Genomic DNA, 14,708 nt, shown 5'->3' with positions numbered 1-14,708 from the left:
TTGGGAGCGAGCTGAGGTCAAGGTGAATGCAGACCTGAGCCTGGAGCCAAGGTGGCGTGCGGCTCTCGCCCACTCGAAAGCTTGCAGGGAGTGAAAAATTAAGGTGTTGAAGGAGGCGACGAAAGCGAACTCCAGGGGGTAGCAGGGCAGAGACATACAACCCGTATTGACGGTCAAGAGTGTCGTCAAAAAAGGAACGATAAGACGGATGGTCGGGCATTGACAGTAGCCGACAGGCATACCGACAAAGCAGTATATCGCGCCGGTAGGTGAGTGGCAATTCGCCAGCGTTAGCATGAAGACTCTCTACGGGACTGGTATAAAATGCTCCGATCGCAAGTCGTAAACCCCGATGTTGTATGGAGTTGAGGCGGCGTAAGATGGATGGCCGTGCAGAGGAGTATACGAAGCTCCCATAATCCAGCTTGGAGCGGACGATCGACCGATATAGACGAAGTAGGACGGTTCGATCCGCTCCCCACGACATACCACTGAGAACACGGAGGACATTTAAAGAACGGGTACAACGGGCGGCCAAATATGACACATGTGGAGACCAGCTAAGTTTCCTGTCAAAGGTAAGGCCTAAAAATTTGGTTGTCTCCACGATTGGGAGAGCAACGGGACCGAGTCGTAAGGACGGTGGGAGAAACTCTTTGTAGCGCCAGAAGTTAATACAGACCGTCTTCTCGGCAGAAAAACGGAAGCCATTGGCGACACTCCAGGAGTAAAGACGGTCAAGAGAACGCTGAAGACAGCGCTCCAGGACACGTGTACACTGCGCGCTGCAATAGATGGTAAAATCGTCCACAAAAAGGGAGCCTGATACATCAGCTGGGAGGCAATCCATTATTGGATTGATCGCGATGGCGAAGAGAGCGACGCTCAAAACCGAGCCCTGTGGCACATTCTCCTGGCGAAAGGTGTCGGACAGGACAGAACCCACACGTACCCTGAACTGTCGATCCATTAAAAAGGAACGAATAAAAAGAGGGAGGCGACCGCGAAGGCCCCATGTATGCATGGTGCGGAGAATGCCCGCCCTCCAACAGGTGTCGTAAGCCTTCTCCAAATCAAAGAACACAGCCGCGGTCGGGCGCTTCCGCAAGAAGTTATTCATAATGAAGGTCGACAAGGTAACCAGATGGTCAACAGCAGAGCGGCGCCTACGAAATCCACATTGTACATTGGTAAGTAGGCGTCGAGACTCGAGCAGCCAAACCAATCGAGAGTTAACCATTCGCTCCATCACTTTACAGACACAGCTGGTAAGCGAGATAGGTCGATAACTGGAAGGCAAGTGCTTGTCCTTCCCCGGCTTAGGAATCGGGACAACAATAGACTCGCGCCAGCATGCGGGAACATGTCCCTCAATCCAGATGCGATTGTATGTACGAAGAAGAAAACCTTTACCCGCAGGAGAAAGGTTCTTCAGCATCTGAATATGAATAGAATCAGGCCCTGGAGCGGAGGACCGTGATCGGCCAAGTGCGGTTTCGAGTTCCCGCATGGTGAATGGGGCATTATAACGTTCACAATTCGAGGAGCGGAAGTCAGGTGGCCTAGCCGCCTCTGCCTGTTTGCGGGGGAGGAAGGCAGGGTGGTAATGAGCGGAGCTCGAAACCTCTGCGAAAAAGCGGCCGAAGGCATTGGAGACAGCCTCAGGGGCCACAAGGACTTCATTCGCGACCTTCAAGCCAGAAACTGGGGAGTGGACCTTAGTGCCAGATAGCCGGCGCAGGCTACCCCAGACAACAGAAGAAGGAGTAAAACTGTTGAAGGTGCTTGTGAAAGCAGCCCAGCTGGCTTTCTTGCTTTCTTTAATAATACGACGACACTGAGCATGTAATCGTTTATAATTAATACAATTCGCCACTGTAGGGTGGCGTTTAAAGGTGCGTAAAGCACGTCGACGAGCACGTAAAGCGTCTCTACATGCTGCGGTCCACCAGGGGACCGGTACGCGACGTGGAGAAGAAGTAGGGTGAGGGATGGAATATTCAGCAGCAGCGAGAATGACTTCCGTGAGGTGTGCGACCTGACGATCGCAGCTTGGGAAGGTTTGATCCTGAAAGGCCGCCCTGGAAGAGAAGAGCCCCCAGTCTGCCTTGGAGATGGTCCAACTAGAGGAGCACGGAGAGGGAGTATGCTGCAGGAGATGGATAACACACGGGAAGTGGTCGCTCGAATATGTATCAGCAAGTGCATACCACTCAAACCGGCGTGCAAGTTGGGGAGTTCATATAGAGAGGTCTAAATGGGAATAGGTGTGAGATGTGTCCGAAAGAAAAGTAGGGGCGCCAGTATTGAGGCAGACAAGATTGAGCTGGTTGAAAAGGTCTGCTAACAAGGAGCCCCTCGGGCAGGATGCTGGAGAGCCCCAAGGGGATGGTGGGCATTGAAGTCTCCAGTTAACAAAAATGGTGCAGGTAGCTGAGCAATAAGTTGCATCATGTCTGCCCTGGTAACGGCAGATGACGATGGAGTGTAAACGGTACAAAAGGAAAACGTAAAAGTGGGGAGAGTAATGCGGATGGCAACTGCCTGCAGGCCGGTGTGCAACATGATGGGATCGTAGTAAACATCATCCCGGACCAGCAACATCACCCCTCCATGAGCTGGGATACCTACCACAGGGGGTAGGTCAAAACGCACAGAGGTGTAGTGTGCCAAGGCAATTTGATCGCATGGGCGGAGCTTCGTTTCCTGGAGGGCTACGACGAGCGGACGATGCAAGCGGAGCAGCAACTTCAAGTCCTCTCGGTTGGAGCGAATGCTGCGAATATTCCAGTGAATAAGTGCCATCGTAAGAAAAGGAAGATGAGAGAAGGGGTCACCTCGAAGGCTGCTTAGGGCCTGGCTTCGAGCGAGCACTGCCGCCGCTATCAGTAGGCGGACAGTCATCGTCCATGGGGTCTATAGGGTCATCGGCCATCTCGGGAGGATGGCCGGGAGGGGGAGCTTCCTCTGCCGGTGAACGGCCAGATGTACGGCTACCAGCGGTGCGGCCAGGCGAAACGGATGACGGCCTGGGGCGGCAACCGCTGGGTGGCGCAGGAGAAGAAATGCGCCGTGGCGGAGAAGGAGAACTGTGCTTTCTATGCGCCTTTTTGGAAGGACGTTTGGTGGAAGTACCGGTCGAAGGCTGGGAGGTCGAGGGACGGAGGAAGTCTGCACGGGATGGTTCCTTCTTGAAGGCCCGTGCATCTGACTTCGGGGTCTTCGACTTAGCAGAAGCTGAGGAAGGGGCTGGTGTCTGTGGGGTGATGGGAAGAAGAGGAGACGTCGACCGCGCGATCTTAGCACTGGCCGAACGGACGACCGTGGTGCTGAAGGTCAGATCGCATGTCTGGGTTGCTACCTCCCGGGTAGTCCGAGGAGAGGCGAGGACAGTACTGTATTTCCCCGCTGGGAGCAGCGTGGGCTTCCTACTAGCCAATAGCTTGCGAGCAGCCGAGGTGGACACTTTCTCTTTGACCCGAATTTCTTGGCTACAGCGTTCTTCCTTATAGACAGGACAGTTGCGGGAGGATGCGGCGTGGTCACCCTGACAGTTCACACAACAAGGAGACGGAGGTGGACAGTCACCCTCATGGGCATCCCTGCCACAAGTGACACATTTAGCCGCATTGGAACAAGACTGTCGAGTGTGATTGAAACGCTGACACTGGTAGCAGCGCGTAGGTGTCGGGACATAGGGGCGAACAGAAATAACCTCGTAGCCCGCCTTGATGCGCGATGGCAGCTTAACACTATCGAAGGTCAAGAAAAGTGTCCGGGTCGGTACAAGGTCATTGTTGACCTTTTTCATTACCCGATGGACAGCCGTCACGCCCTGTTCAGCGAGGAAAGATTGAAGCTCCTCGTCAGTCAATCCGTCGAGGGAGCTAATATAGACTACACCACGAGACGAATTCAAAGTTCGGTGGGCCTCCACCCGGACAGGGAACGTGTACAGGAGTGTGGCACGAAGCAGTTTTTGTGCCTGAAAGGCACTCTCAGTTTCTAGTAATAAGGTACCGTTACGCAACCTGGTACAAGATTTGACAGATCCGGCTATGGCATCTACGCCCTTCTGAATAACGAAAGGGTTGACAGAGGAAAAATCCTTTCCGTTCTCAGATCGAGAAACTACGAGGAACTGTGGGGCAGGCGGTAGTACTTTTGTCACTGTTGGCTGGTCACGTTTCCGTTTTTGGGTCGAAGTCGAGAGAGATGGAGTAGAATCCATTGCGGAGGAATCCCCCATGATTGCCAGCGTTTCTGATGGCGCGCTCCTTCCTTGTGGGGACCCTCTCAGAGGGCACTCCCACCTTAGGTGAATGTTTACACCTCAGGTCACACCTCCCGAGAAACAGACGGAGGGACCAATCGGCATGGTCAGAAGGTATCAGCTCAGGCAATCACCCCTCCCCGGGCCTGGCCTTTACCAGGGGGTACGCGCGTGCCTTACATGTCTACCCAGGGCGGGGACTTACGCGTTACCCCGTCACCGGCTACGCGTGCGAACGCGTGGGTCGGCCTTCAGGCACGCACAGGGAGGAAGGAAGAAGAGGAAAAAGAAGAGAGAGAGGGAGAAAGAGGACAGACTGTCTCAAACGCCAAGGCGGAGACCAGAGAAGGCAAGGAGAAGAAGGCAAGGAGAAGAAGGCAATGAGAAGGCAAGGAGAAAAAGGCAATGAGAAGGCAAGGAGAAAAAGGCAATGAGAAGGCAAGGAGAAAAAGGCAATGAGAAGGCAAGGAGAAAAAGGCAATGAGAAGGCAAGGAGAAAAAGGCAATGAGAAGGCAAGGAGAAAAAGGCAATGAGAAGGCAAGGAGAAGTCAAGGGAAAGAGTAAGGAAGACAGTGAGGTGGAGAAGAGCAAAGAAAGGAACCAACAAAAGGAAGGAAGAAACGAGAAGTGAAAAACCAAAAAGACCACGATTATAGGTCGTGGAACCGTCCGTCTCCGGACGCAGGCACTAACTACCCCCGTGAGGGGGATGGACTCCTTTTAGTCGCCTCTTACGACAGGCAGGAATACCTCGGGCCTATTCTAATCCCCGGACCCGCAGGGGGGATTGTGTGGTTTGGGCCCCAGTGGACCCCCCTGGGAACGTCTCATACCAGACGAGTTCAACTCCAATGTTTGCGTGGTAGAGCTGTTACCTTTTATTCTACATATTCACAGAATTCAACAACTTCCTGTTTTAATGAACACTTTACCTACTGATCAACAGATGGACTTCAGCTGGACATGGCACACCTGAAGAGACTTGTGTGACATTCCTACCTGGATGAATTCTTGTCATTATCGGGGATAAAAGTAGTGTAACATTGTATTAGCAATACATTTGGAAATGACAAGTTTTTTGTGGGGTGTGCTTATTTTGAATAATGCGGAAAGAGTACTGGAAGTTCAATTTGTTATACAGTGGCATTTGTAACAAAATTCCATTTTTCTGAAATTATTGTAAGTGTTACACACACACACACACACACACACACACACACACACACAAAACATGAATATTACTACTGACCTTATGCTTTAGACCCGGCACTAAGCCTTTCAGTCTGTCTACTAACGATATTTCAGCAGCTGCCAAATCTGTTTCATCCTCAGCAAAAACATCCATGATTGTATCCAATGTTTCTGCTGTGACCCAGAGTTCAGTTTCTTTGCTAGCTGTATCAAGTAAAAAATTTCCAACAACCTGTAACAGAGTAACTGATAGTGAGAACTGTGTGGAAGTGATCATTTGAATCAATTAGCAACAGAAAATATGGATGAAATCTTTTTATTTAATGAAAGTAAAACAGAATATGTAGCTCTGAGAGACATTCAGAAAAATGTACTTAATTACAACCATATAAATGTAACACATTGGTGATTTCAGATACATGATCTTCAACCATATTCACCATCTAATATCAATTATTTGCTTTCTCTTCAATACAACTTTTTTATAAAAATCTGTTCAATTGGCCAGTAAATGCCAATTGAGTCTGCAACTATAAAACTACTACACCCACATCATCGTAACAAAGAAAGAAAGAAAGAAAGGGTGATTAGGGTTTAACATTGACAATAAGGTCATTCATGGGGAATCCTAAACTTGTATGGTGGGATGGGGGTTTGAAACTGTTTACTTCTGAGTGCAAGCATATTTGTTGTGCCTTAACAACCATGTTGTTTAAACCCCCCCATAAAAAGCTGGTGGTGGTGGTGGTAGTGGTGGTAGTAGTAGTAGTAGTAGTAGTAGTAGTAGTAGGAGGAGGAGGAGGAGGAGGAGGAGGAGCAGCAGCGAATGCGTTCATGGTAGCTGTTAACGATATAATATGATTTTTGAAGATATTCACTGGAAATCATTAAAGTCTGAGCACTGACATGCACACTTCTGATGAAGAGGTAGTTACAGTAAGTTACAGAATCTGATAAATTATAGCAGATCCCACTATACGACAACAATGGAGGATTTTAATCTGAAAACAGAATAAAAATTTGAGAACAATGTCAGCCTTGAAAACGATTCACACGCACACCACTCTGAAAGTCAAGTAAGTGTGTGTGTGTGTGTGTGTGTGTGTGTGTGTGTGTGTGTGTGTGTGTGAGAGAGAGAGAGAGAGAGAGAGAGAGAGAGAGAGAGGGGGGGGGGGGGGGGGAGGGAGAGAGAGAGAGAGAGAGAGAGAGAGAGAGAGAGAGAGAGAGAGAGAGTGGGGGGGGGGGGGGGGGGGGGGGGGGGGGGGGGGGGGGGGGGGGGAGGGAGAGAGAGAGAGAGAGAGAGAGAGAGAGAGAGAGAGAGAGAGGGGGGGGGGGGGGGAGGGAGAGAGAGAGAGAGAGAGAGAGAGAGAGAGAGAGAGAGAGAGTGTAATGAACCAACGCATCACCCATGCAGTACGCATTTGACCTGAAAAAAAAAAAATGAAATCTGCATTTACTGTTTACTACTTCAAGGAGCTTAGGTACATCAGGTAGAAAACTTTAATAAAAACATCTTACTGTTCAAAGAACTAAGTACAATGTTCCAGTAATTGGACAGCTCCAGTGCCTTATTAATTAATAGTGTTCAAGGATATCGTCACTTAATTTGTGAATAATTTACACATAAAAGTAACTCATGCGTCAGTTAGTTGTCAATGAGTTACCTTCAATGTTGAACTGTCTCCCTTCATCATTCCTAGTATTCCACTGATCTTTAAGAGGTTTGCCCGAGCACTTGGATCGGAGCACTGCTGTGTCCATTCAAGCAATACCTGAAACAGTGAATGAGATAATTAAGACTGAAGTAATGTTCTCAGCAGTATCATGCAAGCCTTTACATGTGAACCAGGTTACATTACAAACTACACTGTTTTAGTGCTAGAATTCATGCAGTAAAACATTTAGTGTGAAAGAAGAAGAGGAATAATTTCACATTCATATACATAGGACAAAGAAGTAATTATGTTGCTCTTCCACCTCCTCCCCACCCAGTCCACCCACTGGGCCAACCTTTGCTGCTCCAAGGATCATGCAGCTTTCCTCCACTCCCATGCTCGCAATGTGTAACACAGTATTGCTCTCTTATGTGTCACTATTTGTTCATTTAATCATTTATTAATGTTCCTGGAGGCTACTATAACTCCATCATTGGCTCAGAAGAAACATTTATTACTTAAATTAATCGAATACTGCTGAACACACTGGACTTTCGTAACTTTAATTCTATACGAACATCTTGTACCACAAAGCATCCTCACAGCAATTTAACAAAATTTGCTGTAGGAACTGTTTTTAACTTTGGCCCATTCTCAGTTACAAGAACTGAGTGACATATGTGACAAAGAACTTTGGCCAATGCGTCCACTTTATCCTAACCAAATGATTACTGTCTTTTGCCAAGTTGTTTTCACTTCCCTGCAAGTTAACTGTATGAGGTCTGTTCAAAACATTCCAAAACTTTGGCCGCAAAATTTTTCTGCACTTACCTTTTACTTATTGTGCACAGTCTCCTTTGAAATACTTTCCTCCACAATTGATACTCCACTTCCAACACTGTTTCCCCTTCCGGAAGCATTCTCAGTACATCTCTTGTTGGATTGCACAATGTGCCATCTGTAAATTTTCTTTTATCTTATCTATAATTGCAAATCTTCATCCTTTCAACAGGGTTTTCAATTTTGGAAATAAGAAAAGGTCCACAGGGGCTAGGTCTGGAGAGTACAGAGGATGAGGCAGCACAGTGATTTCATTTTTTGTGCAACAGTCACTCACCAACAGGGATGAATGAGTGGGTGCGTTATGATGCATGAGCCATGAATTCTCTTGCCACATTCCAGGCTGTTACCTTCTCACAGGCATCACAAGGTGTCCCAATATTACCACCGATTCGGTTTTCCCTGTGGCATGAATTCATGATGAACTAATCCTTCAAAGTCACACAAAACTATCAGCATGGCTTTGACATTTGACCTGATCTGATGAGCTTGTTTTGGTCTTTAAGAACCTTTCCCTACACATTGTGAAGATTGAAACTTTGTCTCAACATCATGACCGTAGACCCACACATCACCACCAGTTATGATTCTCTTAAGGAACATCTCGTTCTCATGATCCAAAAGCACTTCACAGATTATGAGGTGAAAGTCTTCCTGATTTTGTCTCATGAGTCGTGGGATGAACTTGAGCTGTGGGATGAACTTGACGGCAACACGAAGCACTCCAAGATTCTATGTCAGGATCTCATGTCATGATACAACTGAAATGTTACATTCTTCTCCCACCTCTTGTACGGCCAGTCTTCAATTTTGACACACATAACTGTGTGAATCTTTTTGTTGTGACTATTGCGACTCGACATCTCCACTATACAGTGAGTAGCAACATTCCTTCTCTGGTATTGTTACATTCCACCCTGGATTTTTCAAGATGACATGTATTACATGTCAAAACTGATAATGAAAAGAAAACAGTAAGTCACACCGAAGTATATTTTTCCATTGTATTTGAAATGGTCACAGTTCCCTGGGACACATTTTCAATTGTAAGAGACCTCTGTGCAAGCAGGAGAGGCAATGATCACTAGTTTTGTCATTCTCAACAAGGAGCAATTCCCCAAACCTATTCATTTCAGTCATTAGCCGCATAAACCTTCCTCACGAAACAGCTCAAGACCTGGGCATGACCTAAAAGCCACTATGGGGGAGTACTTTGAGCCAGGTTTGAGTCCTCTGTGAACCACTTCAGCAAAAGAACTGGTTATCAAGTTCTGGTGACTGCACTGCCTCATCAGTGGTACAATTAGAAGGAGCCCCATGAAATCAGCTGACAGTGGTGAACATGCCTTCCAGCAGTTCTTGAACAGCAGCCATCTCCATCAGGATATCTCAAGGCCACAATCCCTTGCCATACCTACATGTAAACCTAGATCTTTCTAAATAAAAACAAAGCAGCGGAATTAAGCCCAGAACTAGGTTGTTCTCACATAAAAACTAAACCAGGAGTGATGAGGGTGGGGAACCAACTGCTGCAAGTGTCACTAGTATGTTGTGCTATGCCATGGATCTGCAGCACTATTGCTGGTTCTAGATTCAAGGGAAGTTTCTTCTGACCCTTGGTTATGGAAAGTTTTACCTTTTGCCAGATATCTGAACTACTACTATGGCTCTACAGTTAATTGTGAACCTAAGCCTCTTCAGCAATTCTCCGACATATCACAATTCACTGCTTGAGCTTCCCATCCCCTACAGCCCATTTTCAACAAGTCCTCTACAACTCCCAGCTGGTACTTGGCCAAAACTGTCCTATTTGACCCATGGGATTTCCATATAATATCCTTATAGTTGCTTCTGTATCACTCATCCATGCCATATGCTCCATCCATCTCAATCTGGCTGATTTCGCTATTCTTCTAATAGGTGGATCTCTATGTAAAGTGTAGACCTCATAACAAGTTAAGAGCTTTGAGGAAAAGAGCTTTTTTCATTTTTTCTTTTCATAACAAAATAGACGCTGTCTGCTGCTATTAATCTCCATTTAATTTTATTAGAGATATCACTTGAGTGAGTGATTGTCAATTCTACATAATTAAAAGTGCTCAACTCTCTCCAATGTATAATCGCTCAATATTAGTGAGGGTGCATATTCTCCTTGAATGCTTTCCTAGCTGCCACATATTTTCTTTTCTGTTGCTTGTTATTCAGTCTCATATTTGTAATGGCCTGCTCTAGTGCAACAAACATATCCTCCATTGTCTTCCTAGTTTTTGCAACTGTATCCACATCATCTGCATAAGTTAACTTGCACTGATTTATAAAAAGATCGTTACCCTGTACAGCAGGTTTCTGTCCCTCGACTTTCTTCAAAGCAACATTAAAAAGGAGACACACCACTGCATGTACTTGCCTTACACCATATCATTTATCTGGTGGACTAGATGCAATTCCTTCTGTCCTTCCATTACTGTGTACCACATTCACTGTCATTCTCACAAACATTAACAATTTTCCAGGAGTTCCTAGTTCAGCCAGATTACGGTACAGCTTCTTTCTGTTTACATTATTATGCACTGACTTGCAGCTGACGAAAAGGTGATACATGCCAACTCTGAGTTCAATTGTCTTTTCTAAAATTTATCTTAAGGTGAAGACCTTATCTATTTTTGATTTCTCTGGGAGAAATCCACATTGGTATGAGCCAATCTCTCTCTCTCTCTCTCCCTCTGAACAATGGGAGGAGATGGTCAAACAGTATGTTCGAGAATACTTTTTATCCCATGTTTAGCAGCGTAATTCCTCAACAGTTTTCACATTCCCACACATCATGTTTCTTGTATACAGGACATATACAGGGTGTTACAAAAAGGTATGGCCAAACGTTCAGGAAACATTCCTCACACACAAAGAAATAAAATATATTATGTGGACATGTGTCCGGAAACGCTTACTTTCCATGTTAGAGCTCATTTTATTACTTCTCTTCAAATCACATTAATCATGGAATGGAAACACACAGCAACAGAACGTACCAGTGTGACTTCAAACACTTTGTTACAGGAAATGTTCAAAATGTCCTCCATTAGCGAGGATACATGCATCCACCCTCCGTCGCATGGAATCCCTGATGCGCTGATGCAGCCCTGGAGAATGGTGTATTGTATCACAGCCGTCCACAATATGAGCACGAAGAGTCTCGACATTTGGTACCGGGGTTGCATAGACAAGAGCTTTCAAATGCCCCCATAAATGAAAGTCAAGAGGGTTGAGGTCAGGAGAGCGTGGAGGCCATAGAATTGGTCCCCCTCTACCAATCCATCGGTCACCGAATCTGTTGTTGAGAAGCGTACGAACACGTTGACTGAAATGTGCAGGAGCTCCATCGTGCATGAACCACATGATGTGTCTTACTTGTAAAGGCACATGTTCTAGCAGCACAGGTAGAGTATCCCGTATGAAATCATTATAACGTGCTCCATTGAGCGTAGGTGGAAGAACATGGGACCCCATCAAGACATCACCAACAATGCCTGCCCAAACATTCACAGAAAATCTGTGTTGATGACATGATTGCACAATTGCATGTGGATTCTCATCAGCCCCCACATGTTGATTTTCAAAATTTACAATTTGATCACGCTGGAATGAAGCCTCATCCATAAAGAGAACATTTGCACTGAAATGAGGATTGACATATTGTTGGATGAACCATTCGCAGAAGTGTACCCGTGGAGGCCAATCAGCTGCTGATAGTGCCTGCACACGCTGTACATGGTACGGAAACAACTGGCTCTCCCGTAGCACTCTCCATACAGTGATGTGGTCAATGTTACCTTGTACAGCAGTAACATCTCTAACGCTGACATTAGTGTTATCGTCAACTGCACTAAGAATTGCCTCATCCATTGCAGGTGTCCTCGTCGTTCTAGGTCTTCCCCAGTCGCGAGTCATAGGCTGGAATGTTCCATGCTCCCTAAGATGCCGATCAATTGCTTCGAACGTCTTCCTGTCTGGACACCTTCATTCTGGAAATCTGTCTCGATACAAATGTACCGCGCCACGGCTATTGCCTCGTGCTAATCCATACATCAAATGGGCATCTGCCAACTCTGCATTTGTAAACATTGCACTGACTGCAAAACCACGTTCGTGATGAACACTAACCTGTTGATGCTACGTACTGATGTGCTTGATGCTAGTACTGTAGAGCAATGAGTCGCATGTCAACACAAGCACCGAAGTCAACATTACCTTCCTCCAATAGGGCCAACAGGTGGTGAATCGGGGAAGTACAGTACATACTAACGAAACTAAAATGAGCTCTAACATGGAAATTAAGCGTTTCCGGACACATGTCCACATGACATCTTTTCTTTATTTGTGTGTGAGGAATGTTTCCTGAAAGTTTGGCCGTACCTTTTTGTAACACCCTGTAATTATTTCCCTTCATTGCTGGGGAATTTTCCCCTCATCCTGTATTGAAATCACCAGTTTTTGGAGAATCTGTTCCAACTGCCTGGTGATAGATTGTTCTTCAATTTCTCCAAAGCAATTCTCATCTCTTGCAGAAGTGGGGGGCCAGTATTTTCATCAAAGTCATTTAAGCCCTGTATACTAATGTATCTCTTGGTATCATTCTGGAATGAAGGAGTTCATCATAATATTAGCACCATATCTCACAGATCTCTTTCCCGTTAATTACACCTTTCCTGTTTCGTCCTATATTAAGCTAGTTTTTTTTTTTTTTCACTGAAGGTTTCCAGACAGCATTTATTTTCCCATAAAATTTCCTTGCCTCATTCTGATTCCTCAGAAGCTCCTGTTCTTTGATGTTTGTTTTCATACACCCTTTTTCATTGATGTGTCCTCTTTTCAGTTCTTCTTCTTTATATTCTTTCACCACTGCTCTTGTAAAATTTGATTGTAACATTCGTCTGTATGCCACATTCTTTTTCTCTGCTGCTATACCACCCTCAGTATCAAGCCAAGCAGATCTTATGCAGCTTGCTTCAGTTTCCACTGTTTCATTTGCCGACTTCTCCACTGCAGTCTATATCACTGAAATTTTGTCATACACAGACATGGTTGGAGATGGTGGCTGTTATATAAAATAAATTATTGATGGTGTACAGCAACCAGCCACAAATTGGTTTTAGCTTACTTCTTGAATAAAGTACCATACTGGTTTTGAATTTTTTACAACTTATCATCAAAAATTTTTTTTATGCTTTCATCAATACAGATTATACAGTGTTTTCCTACGAGTTGCCATGAAATGTCCATCTGGCACATTTGTATTAGCAGCTTTCTTGCAATGAAACACATTCTCAAGAATGTTTCTATTTTCACAGTCACAAACACTGTACTGCAATGTAAACCACTTTCCTTCGGTCGCAGAACGAATTTTCAATGTGTACCACATGTGGTGCATACAACGAATTTTGGGTTTCATTGCAAGAAAACTGTAAATACTAATGTGCCAGATGAACATTTCATGGAAACTCACAGGAATCCAAAGTATAATCTGTATTGATGAACGCATGAAAAAATCGTCTGATGATAATTTGTAAAAGATTCAAAATCAGTAATGACAGTTTTTGAATACAGTAACCTAAAACTGATTTGTGGCTGGTTGCTGTACACCATCAACAATTCTTTATAGTTTCCCCTTTATCCTCAAGACTGTCCCATTCTTCAGCCCATCCAAGACACTGTGACATTCTTATTTGGCACTGCTTTCTAATTGCACAAACATATGAGCTCCTGAGCCCCTACTTTCTACATATGAAGGAGTTGTCAAGATGTTACATAAGCGCTCTCTCTCTCTCTCTCTCTCTCTCTCTCTCTCTCTCTCAGCCCCCCCCCCCCCCTCCCAATCCAAGTATTTGTTGCTTCTGATTCCGTATTTACCGGTACTGTTTTGACAAATTATTCAACAGATGTTAATAACTCACTAGCAACCAGCTCTTACATAAAATCAGCTCTCATACTTATTTAACTACACATCACAAATATTTTGTATTTTATAAAAGCAAAATGAATGTTACTTAAGTCTGCAGTAGCTCTAAATTTTGTTTATAATTATGTAACTGCCCGAGAATAAACACAAAACACTGGCAGCTGCAGTCAGTTATGGAGTTATCTCAAAGAGTATTAGTTACTTTTCCACACCGTTTCGCTTCTCCCTTCCTGAGGATGGGACTGAAAGTTTCAAAAACTAGTACAGCTTTCTCCTCATTTAATGTGCGTCTATCAGCAGTAGTCAGAAATTTGCCTCCTGAAGATAAAAACTGGTCACACATTCTGTCACCTTGCAATTTTAATGTTACCAATGGAACAAGGCTTGTTCAAAAGCTAACAGAGAATTCTGTGTTTTTACTTGTTGTATTAGTCTGATTTGTGCAATTTTTTCACTGTTATGTTGCTAAACGTGACTGAACAGTGTATGTACAGTGTTAGCCAAATATGATACGCAGTCTGTTGTCAGCTGTAAAAATATTAGATGTGCATCCAACACATCATTGTCAGCCAATAAAATAATGGAAAAAGTGAAAGAAATTATTATGAAGATTGTTAATTCACTGACTGAGAAGCCATAAATGATGCTGGCTTATAAACTAAGTCATGTCTAAGTTTTATGGGCATGAAATATGTGAGAAAAATCTATTTCGAAATAATTGGACTTCGAACAGAAACGGTGGCTAATGCAAGTGGATCAGGAATGAAACACGGGTTTATTGACAAGACACTG

The 14,708-nt window shown here is 44.9% G+C and overlaps 1 protein-coding gene across 1 annotated transcript in view; it reads right to left on the bottom strand.

The window, feature by feature from the left end:
* The window catches only part of LOC124787716 (HEAT repeat-containing protein 3), a 309,813-nt gene that overhangs the window by 7,276 nt on the left and 287,829 nt on the right, over positions 1-14,708 (bottom strand). The window contains exons 12-13 of the mRNA XM_047254560.1: positions 7,130-7,237; positions 5,524-5,697 (exon numbers count right to left, since the gene is read on the bottom strand). Coding sequence (XP_047110516.1) covers positions 5,524-5,697; positions 7,130-7,237 — 282 coding nt within the window. The remainder of the gene's footprint in view (positions 1-5,523; positions 5,698-7,129; positions 7,238-14,708) is intronic.

The sequence above is a fragment of the Schistocerca piceifrons genome, chromosome 3 (assembly GCF_021461385.2).
Source record: "Schistocerca piceifrons isolate TAMUIC-IGC-003096 chromosome 3, iqSchPice1.1, whole genome shotgun sequence".
Lineage (NCBI taxonomy): Eukaryota > Metazoa > Arthropoda > Insecta > Orthoptera > Acrididae > Schistocerca > Schistocerca piceifrons.
This window is presented reverse-complemented; position numbering and strand designations above follow the sequence as displayed.